Source organism: Dysidea avara, chromosome 8, assembly GCF_963678975.1.
Source record: "Dysidea avara chromosome 8, odDysAvar1.4, whole genome shotgun sequence".
NCBI lineage: Eukaryota > Metazoa > Porifera > Demospongiae > Dictyoceratida > Dysideidae > Dysidea > Dysidea avara.
Window position 1 is genome coordinate 29,937,802 of NC_089279.1, and position 17,530 is coordinate 29,955,331.

General features: G+C 38.5%; 1 protein-coding gene across 1 annotated transcript; it reads right to left on the reverse strand.

Moving 5' to 3' along the window:
* Positions 1–12,281: 12,281 nt before the first annotated feature.
* Positions 12,282–17,284, reverse strand: LOC136263970 (uncharacterized). The gene is made up of 13 exons (XM_066058642.1): positions 16,735–17,284; positions 16,642–16,684; positions 16,154–16,592; positions 15,948–16,103; positions 15,808–15,894; positions 15,488–15,755; positions 15,006–15,440; positions 14,815–14,958; positions 14,258–14,425; positions 14,028–14,209; positions 13,612–13,979; positions 13,357–13,558; positions 12,282–13,295 (listed from the first exon to the last, which is right to left on the reverse strand). The coding sequence occupies exons 1-11, from the start codon at positions 17,150–17,152 to the stop codon at positions 13,731–13,733; spliced, it is 2,589 nt and encodes an 862-aa protein (XP_065914714.1). The 5' UTR covers positions 17,153–17,284; the 3' UTR covers positions 12,282–13,295; positions 13,357–13,558; positions 13,612–13,730.
* Between the last annotated feature and the right edge of the window lie 246 nt (positions 17,285–17,530).

Here is a 17,530-nt window from a genome sequence, read left to right on the forward strand (position 1 = left end):
CAGATAGTTCAGCTACAAACAAGTTACCTGTAGAGAGATCAGCTAGAAGAAGTTACCTTGTAGAGAGTTCAGCTACAAAGAAACCATCATGTAGAGAGTTCAGCTGCAAACAAATTATCCTGTAGAGAGTTCAGCTACAAAGAAACCATCATGTAGAGAGTTAAATTCAACTACAAAAAGATCACCCTGTAGAGAGTTCAACTAGAAGAATTCACCTTGTAGAGAGTTCAGTTACAAAGAAACCGTCATGTAGAGAGTTCAGCTACAAAGAAACCACCATGTAGAGAGTTCAGCTGCAAACAAATCACTTGTAGAGAGTTTAGCTAGAAACAAATCACCATGTAGAAGGATCAGCTAGAAGAAGTCACCTTGTAGAGAGTTCAGCTACAAAGAAATCACCCTGTAGAGAGTTCAGCTACGAAACTTTCACGAGTTCAGCTAGAAGAATTCACCTTGTAGAGAGTTCAGCTACAAAGAAAACATTATGTAAAGGGTTAAGCTGCAAACAAATCACCCTGTAGAGAGATCAGCTAGAAGAAGTTACCTTGTAGATATAGTTCAGCTACAAACAAATCACCCTGTAGAGAGATCAGCTAGAAGTTACCTTGTAGATAGTTCAGCTACAAACAATTCACCCTTTAGAGGGATCAGCTAAAGGAAGTCACCTTGTAGAGTGTTCAGTTACAAAGAAACCACCATGTAGAGAGTTCTGTAATAAATACATGTATTACATATGTGACCAGATTTTACAGAACCGAACCAAATCGCACATCAGGCAAAATCAAACTAACACCACCAGTGGATAGCTACATGCACTATCGTACTACAAGTTTTGACCCTCAGCACTACTCAAACTACACGAGGCTGGTTTAATAGACGTCTTTTCTGGGTGGTGTGGGGTGCCCAAATGGCGGTTTCAGGCCTTGTGAAGGACCTGGCTTGGCAAGAATCAGTGGTTTACTGGTGGACAGCCTTATAATGTTGGCCAGACGTGTTCTCTGTAGATTTTGCTACATATCAGCCACTAAGGAGCCAGCGCAGCCCTGTAATCTCGTGTCTGGACTCCAATCGTGGTCTGCCTCCATTTTGAGGCCTATCTTTTGCCCTCCCCGCCACCCCCAGTCTCCACCCCTTTGTGAGCACTCGTGATACTACTTCGCTCGTCCAACTGCTCAGATTTTCTATCTTATTTGGCGGGAAACTGTACAAGCAGCTACAGGTACTGGAAGTGGCTTGAAAGGTAACAGATTGATGCATCTTTTGTGTAAATTTCATACGCATGCTTGCTATCCTTGGAGAGTTATGCTGGCTTCAATTCTTTAAAACCGTTTATCTCGAAACTTCTAATGTGCGATTTGGATCGTTTTTCCAAAATCCAGACACATATATAATTTGTACATTTACTGATAAAATCAAAAATATTTAAAGTATTTAACATCTGTTTCATCTTTTCTTCTTCCTGTGGTAAAGAAACAAAGATAGGTTATACAAATACAAAAGGAGTGAAATCTAATCCAAAACAGCCAAGCTGTAAAAAAGGAGTGCGGCCCTCAAAAAAGCTATGGTGAAAAAAGATGTGAAATCCAAGGTGGCGGCCAAGAAATGGCTGTGATGGTAGGTTAATGGTAAAAATTTTAATAACGACAATTTGTGTTAGATAGTAAGAACTTTAATGATGGAAGTTCTATAAAAGTGTTGACTGTTCTATTAGAGTATTTTGATTTTAGCAGCTTTTTACCCTTTCTTCTCACTCTTTTATTGCCCTTGTAAACTTTGCACCTGTACTGTAGCTTCTACTATCTTTCTAGTTGGCACATAGCTAGTAACATTTTAGGGGGGTTGGGGGATACTTCAGCCCCCCCCCCCCCCCCCCCCCCATCCCCTCATCCTAAATCACCCTTGGAAGGCATAGGTTGGGTTTAAAGAAATCACGTTCGATGGTAGCTAGTTGAATATCCTTCACCTCGCAGTCCACTAATAGTGACCACCCCCTTAAACCACAAAATGTGCAGCAAGCATGAGTACAGACCCCAGCTTCATTTGCTTCAGAAATAGTGTAAGAGTCTTATGGATAGGAAGCAAACTTGAACACACCACTGATTCAGTAGCTACCATGGCAAGTCCACTGTGCATGCCATACCATCTCTCTCAAAAATGAATCATGTAGGGACCAGTTTAGTTTGACCATACTTTACACCATCCTAAAACAGAATACTTTCTAGCTACCATCAGAATCTGATATTCCAGAGTTTCATTCCCAGGCATCACAATATCAACAGCAAACCAGATCAAGCCACATATTCAGATTATCTTGAAATACACACCTACAAGTACTCATTCTTAAAGTCATCATCAAGATCATGTAGCAACTCTTTGCTAGGCCACATTGTCGAATGCACCACAGCAGAATCTTTCAAATTGTTGTTACGAAGCTATTATTTATCTATCTGTGTCGGATCTTCATTTTTGAAGTTTTTCACAGTCAGTATTGATGACTCAACTGACATGGCGGTAGCTAGCTATAATGCTCAGTACTGGCGACGAGTGTACACAAAATAAACCAACCTCGTACACTGAATAGTGATCCGCTGTTCTCAGGTGATTAGCCCAGCTAGTACTGTATAATAATCACTGATAATGTATCCCAATCGCCGATCACGACCTTGACAACGGGCGTCTGAATAAGCGGATAAGTAGGTGCACCTATAAAAATGTGGCTAGGTATGTGGCATGTGTGGTATGGACTGCATGGAACGTCTTCCGTCACAAAATGGATTTAAAAAATTTAAAAACCTGAACCGTGACTCATGATCAGTGACGCGGCTGTGCATACCTACATGCTTGCGTGCATAAGGGCAATTAGCTACGTATAGCAATTAGGCCACTCCAAGTCATACCTTAGTTTCTGGTCACTCCCTAGCCAACAAAAGGATGCGGGCGGGCGGATGATCAGGACTTCAGGACTATCATAGACTCTTACATATACACCAGTAATACTGTAATGTTATTAATTTTGCTCAATTTACCCATTTCATATTGAGTTTACAACCAAGCTTAACCAACATTCTTATAGCATAAGTATAGTTAATTATGCTTCTGCAAAGTGCACCAGGAAGATTGTTGATGGCTAGCTACACTGCTGAGCACAACAATGTGTAGCTAACACTAAGGAAAGGTCTGCTCATGTAGCTACTTTTGCTTTACAAATGAAATGTTTCATTAGCTATGTCAGGAAATTATTATTTATTAGCTAACTAATAATAATCCAAAACTATATTAACACACCAGAAACTCTTTCAAATGTGAAGTCTTAGTCAACTATATATGCATGTGTTTCCAGCCTTCTATACAGTAAACCTTCAGTAAAGTAGCTGTCAAAGTTTTGAGTTGAGTTGTTGAGTGCTCCAGGCTAGTGTTTTTCAGTGATCATGTGGGAAAGCTAAGTTAATGTTTTAACTAAGAGATGCCATGCACTTGTTAATTTAGGACCATACTTGCAATTATTTAATCATGGAAAAGTTGAAGTTTGAGCTCACCAAATGTTACCAGATTTCTAGTCAGTATATCAGTGATCAGTGATAAGGAAGTCCAAGTTTAGATCCACTAGAAGAGTTACTAGATTAATCATTAGAGGACCACATCTGAATTGTTAGGAAAGTTTAAGCTATAGTATATCTGATCATTAGGCTACACTGTTAAAAATGAAGTGCTATGATAGCACCTAAAAATGCTATGGTAGCACCAAAAGTGCTAAATTTTGACTGCTCCGGTCAAAAAATAGCACCTAGAGGTGCTACCATAGCACTTCATTTTTAACAGTGTAGTGATCAATGCTACATACATATTGTACTGAAGTTACTTACTGGCAACAGAAGCATTACTAATAGCTATATAGCTAATCAAGGAGAAGTCAAAAACGTTATAGTAGTATCTAGTATTAAAGTTAAGGGTAGTGTGACTGCTCTATTAGAGTATCTCGATCTTTTGCAGTGTTTAAAAATCACTGTCCTTGGTCACGTACACTTAAACGCCTGTAATATTAATAATAGTCCTCATAAACTGGGGTTCCAGTTTTCCATGCGGGCGGGTGACCAGAAACTAAGGTTTGACTTGGTGTGGCCTTAAGGGTGGTCACTACCGATAGTTCTGTAGAAACACCTACCACCGGGGTCAAGGTTTTTGATCGACGAAAATATACTTTGATAACTTTATTTCGCCTTAAATACAGCCCTGATTGCTTGATAATTCAAGGGGGTGTCACTCCTATTATACACTGCACTACGATGTGCAACCGTGGTCAAAGCTAAAGGTCAATGAACAAAGCCGATTTTTCACGAAGAGCAACGGTCAAACTGTTTTCCCAGCACGGTCAAAGCTTCGCGAGTAAGTAGTGCACAAAGATATAGCGAAAATAAACGGAACCAGGTCCATGGCCAACACAAAAATTCGGTGAAAGTCAACAGTCAAAATCGAAAATCGATCTTGACCGGCTTTGACCGCGGTCGCAGATCGTAGTACAGTGCTTATTGGAGTTTTTTTATTTTATTTAAAAAAATTTTTTTCCCGGGCTTATTGGAGTGACACCCCTTGTAATTTACCACATATTTTCGTAAATTCTCGTTTTGTTTGCGAGCTAGCTTAATCACCGTTTCTAAGACGTCTTGATCGCTTGATTCAGTGCCAATTCACCTCTTGATCACTTGATTTAATTTTGATCCCGGTCGCAGATGGTTCTGCAGGACCATTGGTAGTGACATAGATACTATAGGTAGTGATTACCCCTTGTAGCTAGCTAGCTACCGACTGCGTGAATTTTCACGTCGTTGACTGTAGCTGTAGAATTCATGAAGAAATTTAATGCAGTAGCCTAAGTGAGTTAATTTTTAAAAGGATTAGACAAAGGGGTTTAATTTGCTTAACACACACAACAAAACATACGAGCCTCGACATGAGCTAGTAAACCAACAAACATCAAAGTTAATCTTTAATTAAACAAAAGAAAAGGAAAGTCTTTGCCTTGCTCAAACAGTGGGCAGAGAAGCAACAAATCCTGTAATGATGAATTGTTGCTATTGCAATTTAATTCTAGAGTCACTAGTCAGCATATCTCACTTGAATTGTGCAGTATGCATGGGGTATGTCTTTAACACAACTGAATATTGATTATAGAATATTCAAAGTTTACAGATTTGTGCAGTCCGTCTCTTAGCTCAACAAACATGACCACGTAACTATAGCTGCTTACTATAATCGATTAAAATGGCTCTTTAAGTTTGAACAATTGGTAAAGTTTGTAGTACTTACATAAATGTGTAGCTATATAATGTATCATTACTTTTATGTATCAAATTGAGTTTGGTAGCCAATCATCTTACTTCAAAACCACACCCTGCCAATCGCTTTACACAGAAATTTCTTTTGCCTGTGAAATTCATTTAGCTACCTGACAGTATTAAGGAGTAAACTTCATTCGCCAACTTTTATAATGACTCAAGACTTCACTCCATAAATTTTAACTGACATGATTTACTGTGTTTATTTTATTGTTATTTTTGTGTTGTGTCACTCTTGTATGCTGGTGTGTAGTTTTTTTTTTTGCTGTACTGGTGTTGTCCTTTTTATTGCCTTTTGTACTCCAAGGAGGAATGGCTTTGGCTGATCAGTTGTTGTTAGTTTAAAATTAATTATAAATCTATCAATCAGCACTACCACATTGAACATAAATAGCAACCTTTTGAATCAAACATAATTGGGTGGCTCTATTATCTTTGGACCACTCCATTACATGGGAACTCATCCGCCACACCAAGGAACATGCACATGATCCCCAAGCATCAATGGACTCGCTATCAGTACAGCTGTACAAAGACTGTTGCATGCATGGTAGCTATTTCAAGGATATACTGTTGTAATGTATTGATAGTCTTTTTTGTGTTTTGTTTTGTATACATCCTTGGCATGTGGCTTTGACTTTGGTCTGACTGAGGAATTGTATGCATTTAATTAACATTTCATCTCATTAAGGGGGGATGGTTTCAAAAAAAATGTGTATATGGAATGATGTAATAAGTTTGTAGCTATGTTGCGTTGCCATGATTAAAGAATTTGCTATCGCTGGTTACATTACTGACTTTTATCTTGCTGTGCACGACCAAGATTATTAATCTATCCTGGGATACTGTTCCCAAATGTGACAATTAGATACTGGCGACAAAGATGACTGTAGCTATACTATTGGCCAGTCAGTTTGATTCTGCAAACACTGAAATGGATCACGGCAGGCTGTTATATACTGTTTTAGTACATTTTACATGCAACACCTAGTGTATTGCCAATAATATCCATGCTTCTTTTCATATCTATTTAGTGTAGTTTCATTGTATGTACTTAAAAGACCAAAATATGACTCATCATGTTGAATCAGATGTTGCACGTCACTATAACTATGCTATTGTTCATTTATGTACACAAGTCCTAATATAGAAGGTAAGGGATATTTCCTGTTATGATATCAGGTGCAAATAGTACATCACTTATTTGGAAATATTCAAACATGATCATTTTGCAGTTTCCACCAACTCATGATCATGTAATGCCATATAATTGTGGTACATAGATTATATTATGTGCCATCCTAGAATTGGAGTTTAAATTGTGTGCACTATATAGCCCTATATATAATTATATAGATGCCTATTAGTGTCGTAATAACATTATAATGTACTATAAGCCTTGCTATGTACAGTATAATATGGCCACCATATAATGCACATAACATTAGCTATTATGCTATAGCTAGCTACCAAATGCACATCAGTTACTGCTTTTTAAAACTACGGATTCTGAATCAACAGTTGTAAGTAACTTCACAGTTCCCATCCAAGACATAAAAGTTGAGGTGATTATCTGTCGTAATCAGTGTATCCATGATATAGGAGGATCTATATAACATTCCTCGGCCTGGAAAGACACTTTCTGCATCATTACAAACTGAACACATTGATAAAATTATTATATGCAACATTTTAAAGTGTCATCGCCCAGCTTATTTAGCTCTTCAATGAGTTGCAGGTCAGTGTGACATTGTGATAACTGTGATTTCAATTCCGACAGTTTAACAGAGAGGTTCTCCTAAAATAATATACAAGGCAGTCATGTCATTCTGTATGCCCTACATCTCACTTGAGTGGCTTTAATGGATTCCTCTTCTTGGTCTGTAGTGACCATATCAAGTAGGTCCCAAGATATAGTTAAGGGACTTCATTTAAGGGGGGAAGGGATGCTTGTCACCCCCTCAACAAACTCCCTAATTTTAGGATGTATACAGTAGCTGAGAAATGTATCCGAGAATGTATAACAGAAACAGTGAGTATAGGTACGTACCTGAGAATAAACCATAAGGTGCATTCCCCTATATGGAGGTCTAAATATTTCAAGGATAAAATTTTCACTGCTAACCCCCAACACATCGAAATCAGCAAAAAATTAACCCTCAAAATATTTAGGCTATATGGTATACTCTTCATGACCTCAATAATAAGACCACCTCATTATAGTGATCGTGATAATTTACCTCATGTCTCAGTTGTTCCTCGGTCTTGTGAGGCTCATCAAATGAATACACAAGCTAAGATGATCGGGGTTGGGGTCGTTACTCTAAAAATATAACTAGTTACATATTACTCGTTACTTTTACGGGATGTATCGTTCTACATTACTTACTGAAAAAAGTAACGAATTACATATTAATCGCTACTCTGAGGGCTGTAACTATAGTAATAATATTACGTATTACATTTGTTCGTTACAAACTATAAAGTAAGTCCATGCAACCTTCTAAATACAAGCTACCAGCCTACAACTCGATACAACTAACTATATACAAGTGACACGAGCAAGACACGTGTTTCTCTGGTGTAGTTCAGCCACAAATACATACTTTGTTGTTGTATCTTGGCCTCAAGGACACTTCCCATACACTATCTTTCTTTGTCCATGCCTATAACGCTATCTAGATCTCCAGCCTTGTCTGGACCAAAAACAATCAATCACGTGCCTGGATACAATGCGCCTTGCAAGGAAGTAACGCTTTATATTCGTTACAATTTCCGGATGTAATATCTATTACATATTACTCACTACTTTGTCATGTAACGCGTTATATTACTCGTTACTGTAAAAGTAATATTATTACATAATGCATTACATTTGTAATGCGTTACCCTCATCTCTGAATGTGGTATATAAGACCACCTCAATATAGTGACCATGTTACTACCTCATATTCAGTTGCTTGTCAGCCTCATGGGGCTCATCAAATGAATTCACAGACTACACAATAAGATGATTATAGTGGACATAATCAGATAATGGTACACTCACTTCACTCCTCACTGGTCCATGTGGATATTCAGACTGCAGAGATATGTTAATAACAAAATGGCTGCCTGCATGTGTGTAGTGTGTGTAATGTGTATAGTGTGTGTAGTGTAGTGTGTGTGATTTGTGCATATATTTCTTGCATTGTATAGTTGCCACTGATTCAAGGAAGAAGGTTCATGTAAGTGGTTAACCATGTGTATTATGTTTATATGGTGCTTCACAATGGCAACTGCTGATAAATATAATGCATGCACCTTAGTATTGCCTCAGTTACCTGAACTCCAATTGTCTGAGGCAAGGTGAATCGAAGACTAACTGAAGACTAGTAATTTAACAGAGAGCTTCTGATCATTCGAGTACTCTAGATGTACACTATCGATTAAACTACTCTATATTAAACAGTCTTCTAATGGGTGCAGATAATGAAGGTCAGACAACTGAAAGCCTACTAGTACTTGAGAATACTCATATGATTTTTCAGTACGTATTAACTTGTCATGTCTTGTACTACCACACAGATCAGTACCAAATCATGTTAGTGCTAATGTGACACCTGTACCTGCCACTGGGTGGCGACAAGATTTATTCCATAAACCAGGTTGGGTTGAACAAAATGTAACCTAAAGTTTTAACCCTGATGTATGTGTATTACCTCAAAAGTGTATTAAGAGTTTCTTTATTGTTGTTCACACATTATTGTTGTACTTCTGGTGAAGAAATGCAATTTGTTGAAGAATCCATAAACTTGAAAGACACAAATTTATTTGAACTCCCATACAAGTTTTGATACTTTTTAAAGTTTTGGTGGCATCAGTGTGTATGGTCTACAAGAAGAGCAGTGTTGGGAGTACCGCGTTACATAAGTAACGCGTTACGTAATATTATTACTTTTGTGGTAACTAAGTAATATAACGAAATACGCTATAAAAACGGGTAATATAACTCAAGTTACTTTACTTACAAATGTAACGCGTTACCTAAGTAATATAGTTACTGTAACGAGTGTAATATTACGTAATATTATTACTACAAGTAACGAAGTTACTAATCTCGTTAGTTATCCTCTGAGTAATGCCTAGCCAAAACGAAGTAACGAAACCTACTGAATGAAGTTTATTCACCAGCTTCTTACTTATAACCAAGATTTGCACACTGTCCAACAATGCAATCTTGTCACGTGATAAAATGGTAGTTTCACACGTGACAGCTTAAGGCTGTGGACACAAAGTAATATAATATGTAATATTATTACTTTATTTTATGGGTAATATGTAACTGTAACTAAATAGTTCAGTTGCAAGTAATATGTAACTATAGTTACTTTTACAAAGTAACTTGCCCAACACTGAGGAAGAGCAGCTATTTTGTTTACACAGGATATATTATTAACTTGTCATTATATTACTAGGTGCACCAAATAGTGTTCCTCCCAGGATCATCATAATTATTGTCTCGTAAAAAGACAACATGAAAGAAGAGCCCTACTGTTTATAATTGTATGTACATAGCTGGAGACTGCTCTATATATACATGATAATGTATACATTGTTGTGATTTGAGGACAAATTAATTTATCAAAAAAATGTAAGAGACTCTGAAAGAAGTACTAAGCAAATAATAATGGAGATTAGATGTACAGTGTATATAGACACAGGCTGGTGCCATGGGATGTTATTCTGTAGTTATAAATATTATATAGAGAAAACATTCTTTGTGTCAAAAAGGTATGACCAGCTCATATACGTTACTACTGCAAAATGTGTACACATGTATGTTGTATGCTTGGATGCATATTATCACAACATTGTTAAATTTGTCTAGCAAATTATGTTATCATTTCATAAGATACATATTAATTTTGCATTGAGGATTTTCTATTTGGCCCTTGAACAGGTTGAATCATCATCATTAGTATAATGCATGCATGGCCGTGCTTATTACAATATATTAATATAGCAGATATTTGCTATGCTTGAAAGCTATGCATGTAATTCTTCAATTGTTGGGGATATTAGACACACTTTCAGTCGCGCCATTGTACTTGCTTGTTTGCTTCTTAGCTTTTGCCCTACTGGTAGCATGGAAGCATGTGTGTACGCACGTGCGTGTGTGTGTGCATGCGTGCGTACGTGTATGTCAACATTATGGGTGAATTTGCATTAAGTTTGAGTGCCTATGTATACACCTTCACCTGTGAGATATGGTACAGTGACTACAGTCTCCTGCAGCAGGGGCGTAGCCAGGATTTTTTGAAGGGGGGTTCCAGCACCAGCATTGAGTTACTAGAAGCAGGGGTCTGGGGGCACAGCCCCCAGCCACTGAGAGACTTCTAATATTTTAATAAATCAAAACTCAGCAAATTGCTATATTTTATGCAAAAAGCACATTAATTATGATGCATTAAGTGCCCCTGGGATGAAGGTAGTACTAGATAAAGTCACCTAGTGGAAACAGAAAGCATAACACATAGAGACACATATAGTAATTTGTAAGTGATGGTTATATCTCACTGTGGTATAGGAGCCATGAATCCACTGATACAAATGACAATCAAAGCAATAATACTATACAAATATGCATAGCATGAATTCATTTTGCATAACACAAGTGATAAATTACTGGAGCTCTATATCTTTAAACACTGGACACCAAAGCTATAGCAGTATAAGGTCATGCTAAGTTTTGCATTTAATGTTGGAATGCCTGAAAAACTTCATATGGACATGGATATTTACATGTATGTTCTATTAGAGTATACCTGACTGTTCTATTAGAGTATATACCTGACTGCTCTATTAGAGTATATCGATCTTTTAAACAAGTTTTGAAGAGGGCTCATGTTGCCTCTGTAAATCCTTCCCTGAGAGATGAATGTAAGTTTTATCAATTGTTGTGCTGTGCCATTATACTATATTGCTCACTCATTTTGTCCTGCCACACTAAATGGTGTGTTAGGATCCTGCTTGCAGAAGTCTACATTTTAAAGGGGGTTCCTGAACCCCCCGGAACCCCCCCTCCCTACGCCCCTGTGCAGGTTACTAGTCCTGCCCCAGGAGATTTGTATTTGTTGACTCATGGCACCTGAGTAGTGCACAGTGTCCCAGTGCTGGTTCACTGGGTAGGTGTATGTGACTGTATCTGCAAGGTAGCAACTTTGCTAGTGTGATGTGTTAGATCCAAGCTCATAAATTACCTCTTATTGTCATGAGCTTGAAGTGATCATGATAAGCACCTCTAAAAATAATTTTAGGTTTTTGTGACTTCAATTTTATGGTTGTATATATACAGAGGAGGAAGGCAACGGTTTAAGCGCCCTTAAAAATAATCCATTATAATTACATATTTTGCATTCCATCATGGCGGAAACTGATGCTGACGTCCACTCAGAAGGCGATGAACAACGCAGGCCTGCCAACTCTCACGGGTTTACCGTGAGTCTCACGGTTTCACTACCCTGCTCAAGGGCAGCAGATCGAATCTCACGGTTTTTGAGAAAAGTCGAGACCTTTTTTTTTTGGTCTCAGCATAGCATCTACCAGTTTTTTTTACTACACACTGCAATACTACAATAAAGGTACAGAAATCTCAAGATTTTTTTACTTTCCAGGTTGGCAGGCCTGACAACGATGCTATGGTGAAGAGTCTGCTGGTAACCTTTGTGAAACTGAAGAAGTGCACTATGAAATTTTAACGATGTTGGCCAGAGGCAATGTCATTAATTATATCGTCCCAAGCTTCCCGATTTTTAACACAGATATCGTCGAAGTGAAGTTGCAATGGGAGGAAATATGCGAGGATGGTAGCAGCAAGCTCCACGTTTTTGATGGGTTTACTAGATATTGTGAGAATTTGGACCACCCTCTTCCAGCCGCAATGTGCATAGAGCAGCGCTACGTCTGTGCATTTATGATTGAAGTGAGTGCAAAAATAAAGTTACACAAAATTTAATTGTTGTATACACACAGGCAACTGAGTTCAGTAGATCTGTTGATATCACCCCATATAAGTTTTATAATGGCCACGAAGTCTTTGTGTTGTGGAAGTGGACTTGGTTGGATGACACTGTCACGTCAGATTCAGATCCATCACTTTCGCCATGCTTGAGCCCCACTGCTGATATTTCATCAAATACAGAGGAAGATGATAGTGTTCCAGAGATAACTCACTGTTGTTTTTAAGTGCATTGGTGTGCACAAAGATATGGAATATCAAGACACACTAGCTCTAGCCAGCAGAAATAAAAATGACGGAAAAACAGTCTCAGTGAAGTTAAAACCAGAGCCAGATAACCCACATGACACCAATGCCGTAGCATTTATGTGCCAAGCAGATGAAGGTGCAGAATGGAAAAGGATCGGCTATGTGGTTCAAGAAGCAGCATCTGAAGTGCTAGGTGTAATAAATGCCAAAAAAATTATCAACGTGAGATTCAGATGGATTAAGTTTTTACCATACTTCAAGAACAGAGGTTGGTATGCTGGAATAATAATCACAAGGAATGGTGAATGGTCCCGGCAAGTTCTTCGAAGTCGTGCAACTGATTATGATTGACTATAATTTATTATTATTCTTTTAATTGATTTTGATCACATTTATTTGTTGCAAGCATAAGAATGTTCATATAAAACTGCATTAGATGTCCCAGGTGGTGGTGGAAGACTTAATGGTGCACTATGAAACTTCGTGCGAAGGGAAGTATTGCCACGCAGTGACATTGTGACTCTACTGGAATTATCTCCAAGCATCTCGAACTGAGGAAGACGTTTTGTTTTCTTGTTAGCAAGTTTATGACTAAAATCTGGCATCAGTCCCTCATAGTATCTGCATTTTGAAGAAGTATGGTAATAGAATGGCAAGTCGGGATCCATTCTTTTGACAAACTCCTCTGTCACTTTTCTCCAACCATAATAAACCTACATTACCAAAAAGATGAGCTATCATATATCTAGATAGAACATTTTCATTTAAGCATACCTCTTTGAGAGTGAAATCCTTTCCCACAGTGTCACGTAGCATGCTAAAAAAGCATTCTACATCATCGGTAGAGCTAGCTCGAGGGTTTTCAGCAGGAATTCTATTTCTGGTATTAAACTGTCTTCTCCACTCCCTTGATTCTATGTTAGCTGCTAGAGCTATCAACGTCTCCCTGGTGAAGCCTCTTATGGTGGTGATGTTTCTGGGTACAATATTTATTTGGATACATAAAACAAATACAGGACTTAAACAAACCGGTTTACTTCCAAACGGCTGAAATCACACTGACCATCTTTATGCCATGGCATGAGATCATCCAATATATAATCCAAAAACTCTTGGTTGAATGTACTGCGTTGGTCATCAGTCAGTCCTCATTCATCGCAAGCACGTCTCCAGTTACGAACAACTCTGAGATACATAGCCTCATTACTGTACCCTTTCTTTTCCATCCACTCTATTAGAGGAAGACCAAATAACCTCTCTACATCTTCCACACTCTGTTTTCGAACACCAGAGAGTGCACAATAAGTGAGCCCAGCTGTTGTGTCATAAAGTGCTTCTTCAAAGCGCTCCAATTGAAGGTTACATGGTCCACCCTGTCTGAGACTGGTGCCGATTCGCTAAAAGAGATATCATGATTATACATCCATATTTTCAAATGCATGTACTTTAAAGATGTGTCCTTCATCCTCTCGCTCACAGAATTCCTCCCCTGTGATAGGATGAACCTCTGGCACGTACAGGTGATCCTTAAAAAGGACCCCTTTAGAATGAAGGAGATTGACAGAGTGTGTATATTCCAATTGTGCCAATATGGAACGCAGCTTTTCAGCTTTAGTTTCATCTTTTCCTACACAACTAAGTATCATATAGTGGCTATTTATCTATAGTAACGTACCTTCTATCCAATTGTGTATCTTGTAACCTGGTGGCACTGTACGCAGTTTTAATCTTTCAATTACATCATCCTCTTCAGCCCCATTTGAATACCACTTCTGAATTTCAGCTATGAGCACTGGAGATACTGCTTCATAAGGTAGCATTGCAGTAAGAGTCCCATTCTTCCCTTAATAAGAAACAAAAGGACATTGTGGGTATGTGGATAAGCAATAAAAACTTTTTGAATATTGCTGTAATACGAGTGACATACACACTTTCAAAGTATTTAATTTAGTGGATTAACAAATTTTACAATTTTGTTTTTGAAGATCGCTCATTTTTCACTCGGGTTACCTGTTGTAAACCAGAGGCAACCATGATAGTGAATAAATTTTCAAGGCTGAAAAAGCAGTCCAGCAAACCATGAAAACAGTATAGTATTTAAAGTTCTATTTGCAATCTCCAGTTACATAAATTTTTTTGTCTTTTGGTACAGGCTATACAAAAATTATTTTAAACCTCCTTTCCTTCCCTGTGTGCACAATAAACACTTGCATACATACACTGCATACATACACTGGGGTGTAATCATTGCAAGCATTCTCTTCAGACCCATCCGACTGAACTTAGACCTTGCTTCAGCACGGATTTGAAAGATAGAAAGGGGTCTTGAATACCCCTTTGCACGTAAGGAGTTCCATTCACCGTCTGTTGTGAATCCTATGTAGTAATAAATAACAAACTTATTATAATTTCACAATGTCTACCTGCAACGTGCATCTTTCGCTTGACCATTTCACAAATTATTCTGTTTGCAAGCTCACGCACAATTCCATCACCTATTCCCTTGTATGGCAGACACTGAATGGGCAGTGCATATGGTTTTTTTCGCCTATCTTCAGTGCTGATCATAAAAACCAGTATGTGAGTAGCAGCAGTGCGTCGATGTCGCGTAACACCTTTAATGAAGTTAACCAGCTTCTGTTTGGACACAGCTAACTGTCTCGGGATGTTCTCCTCTGGAAATGCATCTTGCTTGCAAATCTCAGTGATCAAGACATTGATGGTGCGAAAAAGATTTCTTCCAATCTCATTGAGTTCATTTAACTCCTTGACCTTCCAAGCTAAAGACATCATCTCCTTTTCATTCTGCTTACATAACTGGAGTTTCTCTGTGTACTCGTTATTAGATTTTACTAGTTCTGCGAGTGCCTAATGATAAGTATTTCATTATGCAGCACACACATACCTGTCTGAATAAATTCTAAATCTTCACTTACACTGCTCAACACTGCTCTCAAGCCGTCTGCTGCACTAGCAGATAGTTCGTTCACCTTCTGTAAACGCAACTTGTATGATTGATACTGCTTTTGTAGAGCCCCATCACCCAAGTCTACATCCCCACTCCATTGTAACTTAGTGGTTTCCTTCAGTCCTTTATTAATGTCGCAACCATCAGCTTTCAACCACCACCATGCTCCTGGATTGGACTTGGCTGCTTCATCGAGCACATTTAGCTATGTATACACGATACAATAATAACAAAATAAGATACTGGGCTATCTGTACCTGTATCTGAGCATCCAGAGTGATTTCACTAGATGCAAAATCATACCGCAGGGACCTTTCTGCTACTGCAGGAACATTAACTAAGGCCTACAATAAACGTGCATACATACAACCAAATAAGGAAATCTACGTATGTGTACCTCCATGGTTTTCTGAGTGCGAGAGGCACTGGTACTAGCTTCTTGTGTTGACATGACTGTGCACCACATAGGCCCACGGTGAAGCTTAATCCATTTCTGTCCAAAATGAGCATACATAGTTTGTAGCCACTGACGATAGTCTGTTGGACATGATACCTATAAAATGGCTTATGAATTTACAGTATGTAAACATACATGTGATTTACCTGCTGCAAATTGTCAGCTGCAAAAAACTGTGCAATGTATTCAACAAGTCCTAAAGGCATTCGTTTGATGGGAAGACGTGAGTCATTCTGATCAGGCCGCATTGTGCCAATACCTTTGGCAAGATTGTACAGTACATTTGTGCGACCACCATCTGATAACCTCAACATTTCACTGGCAGCATTGTTCAAAAAGTCATTAGGAACTATAAGAGATAACTGGTCACTCAAATAAGCTGAAAACAACTTGGAAAGTGCCAACAACCGAGATTCTGCTGGTAATTGATTTAGGGCATACTCCACTAAGCAAGATTCCACTGGGCTGGTTTGTGTTGCAGTTGTATTTAGACCATGACAAACTGTTGAGAGGCTTGGAGCATTTGCTGTTACATTTACAGCCTGTCCATTGTACCATGCTTCTGCATCCTTTGGTGTCTTAAATCTATACACGTATATAGAGGAAGTTATATTGAACAACATTAAAGGCGTACCTCTTAGCTAGATGACCTGTAACTCTCCACCGACAAGCCTCAGCTAAAAGTAAACCATGTATTTATATTATATACCTTTGATTAATGCCATACCACTTCTACGGACTACTGTTGACTCCACTCGTTGTTCCACAAATTCACTAGCACTTGTCCAAAAGGCACTCTGCTTATGTGATGGCCACTTATCCCCAGGTGTGTGGAAGAGAACGAACTCAGCCAAAGCTTTGACTTCTTCTTCACTCCATTTCTCCTTTGAATGGCTAGTAGTGATGTTTTCGTTAAGGTTAATCAATCTTCTTGGAGCCAGATTAAACATTGGTTGTGGATCCTCTTGCACTCCCTCCTCGTGATTAACCTCGTGGTTTACCAGCTCTCTTAAAGCTACTCTCTTCTCTTGTCTGTGGGGAGTATACAACGTTGGAGAACCCCTTGGACGTTTGCTAGTTGCAGTCTCGTGGCATAAATCGCTCTCGCGATCCCTCTCTGTTCTCGCGCAATCCTGTTCCGCCATTCAGCGTTGCTCACGTGAACCTATATCTTTTAAACAATTGATAAAACTAGCATAACGCATGGGGTGGATGGGGGTGATTTCATCAATCGTTTCAATATGTTATAATCTTATCGCCTGTAGTATTTTCGGATTTCGTTTACCCTTATTTCAGAAAACAGTGTATTCGTATGGGGCACGTGATAGCGCTGCCGACCTCCTCTGGTATATATATATATACTAGTAACACTGAAGTAATTAGCGGTACGTACTTCTTAGAGATTACATTTTACAAACTAATTCTTGCATGCCATGACTAAAATCAGTAGCTTACAAATAACAATAGTACAGAACAATAACAACAACTTCATGGTTGGACTTATTGTTAACAATTTATAATTA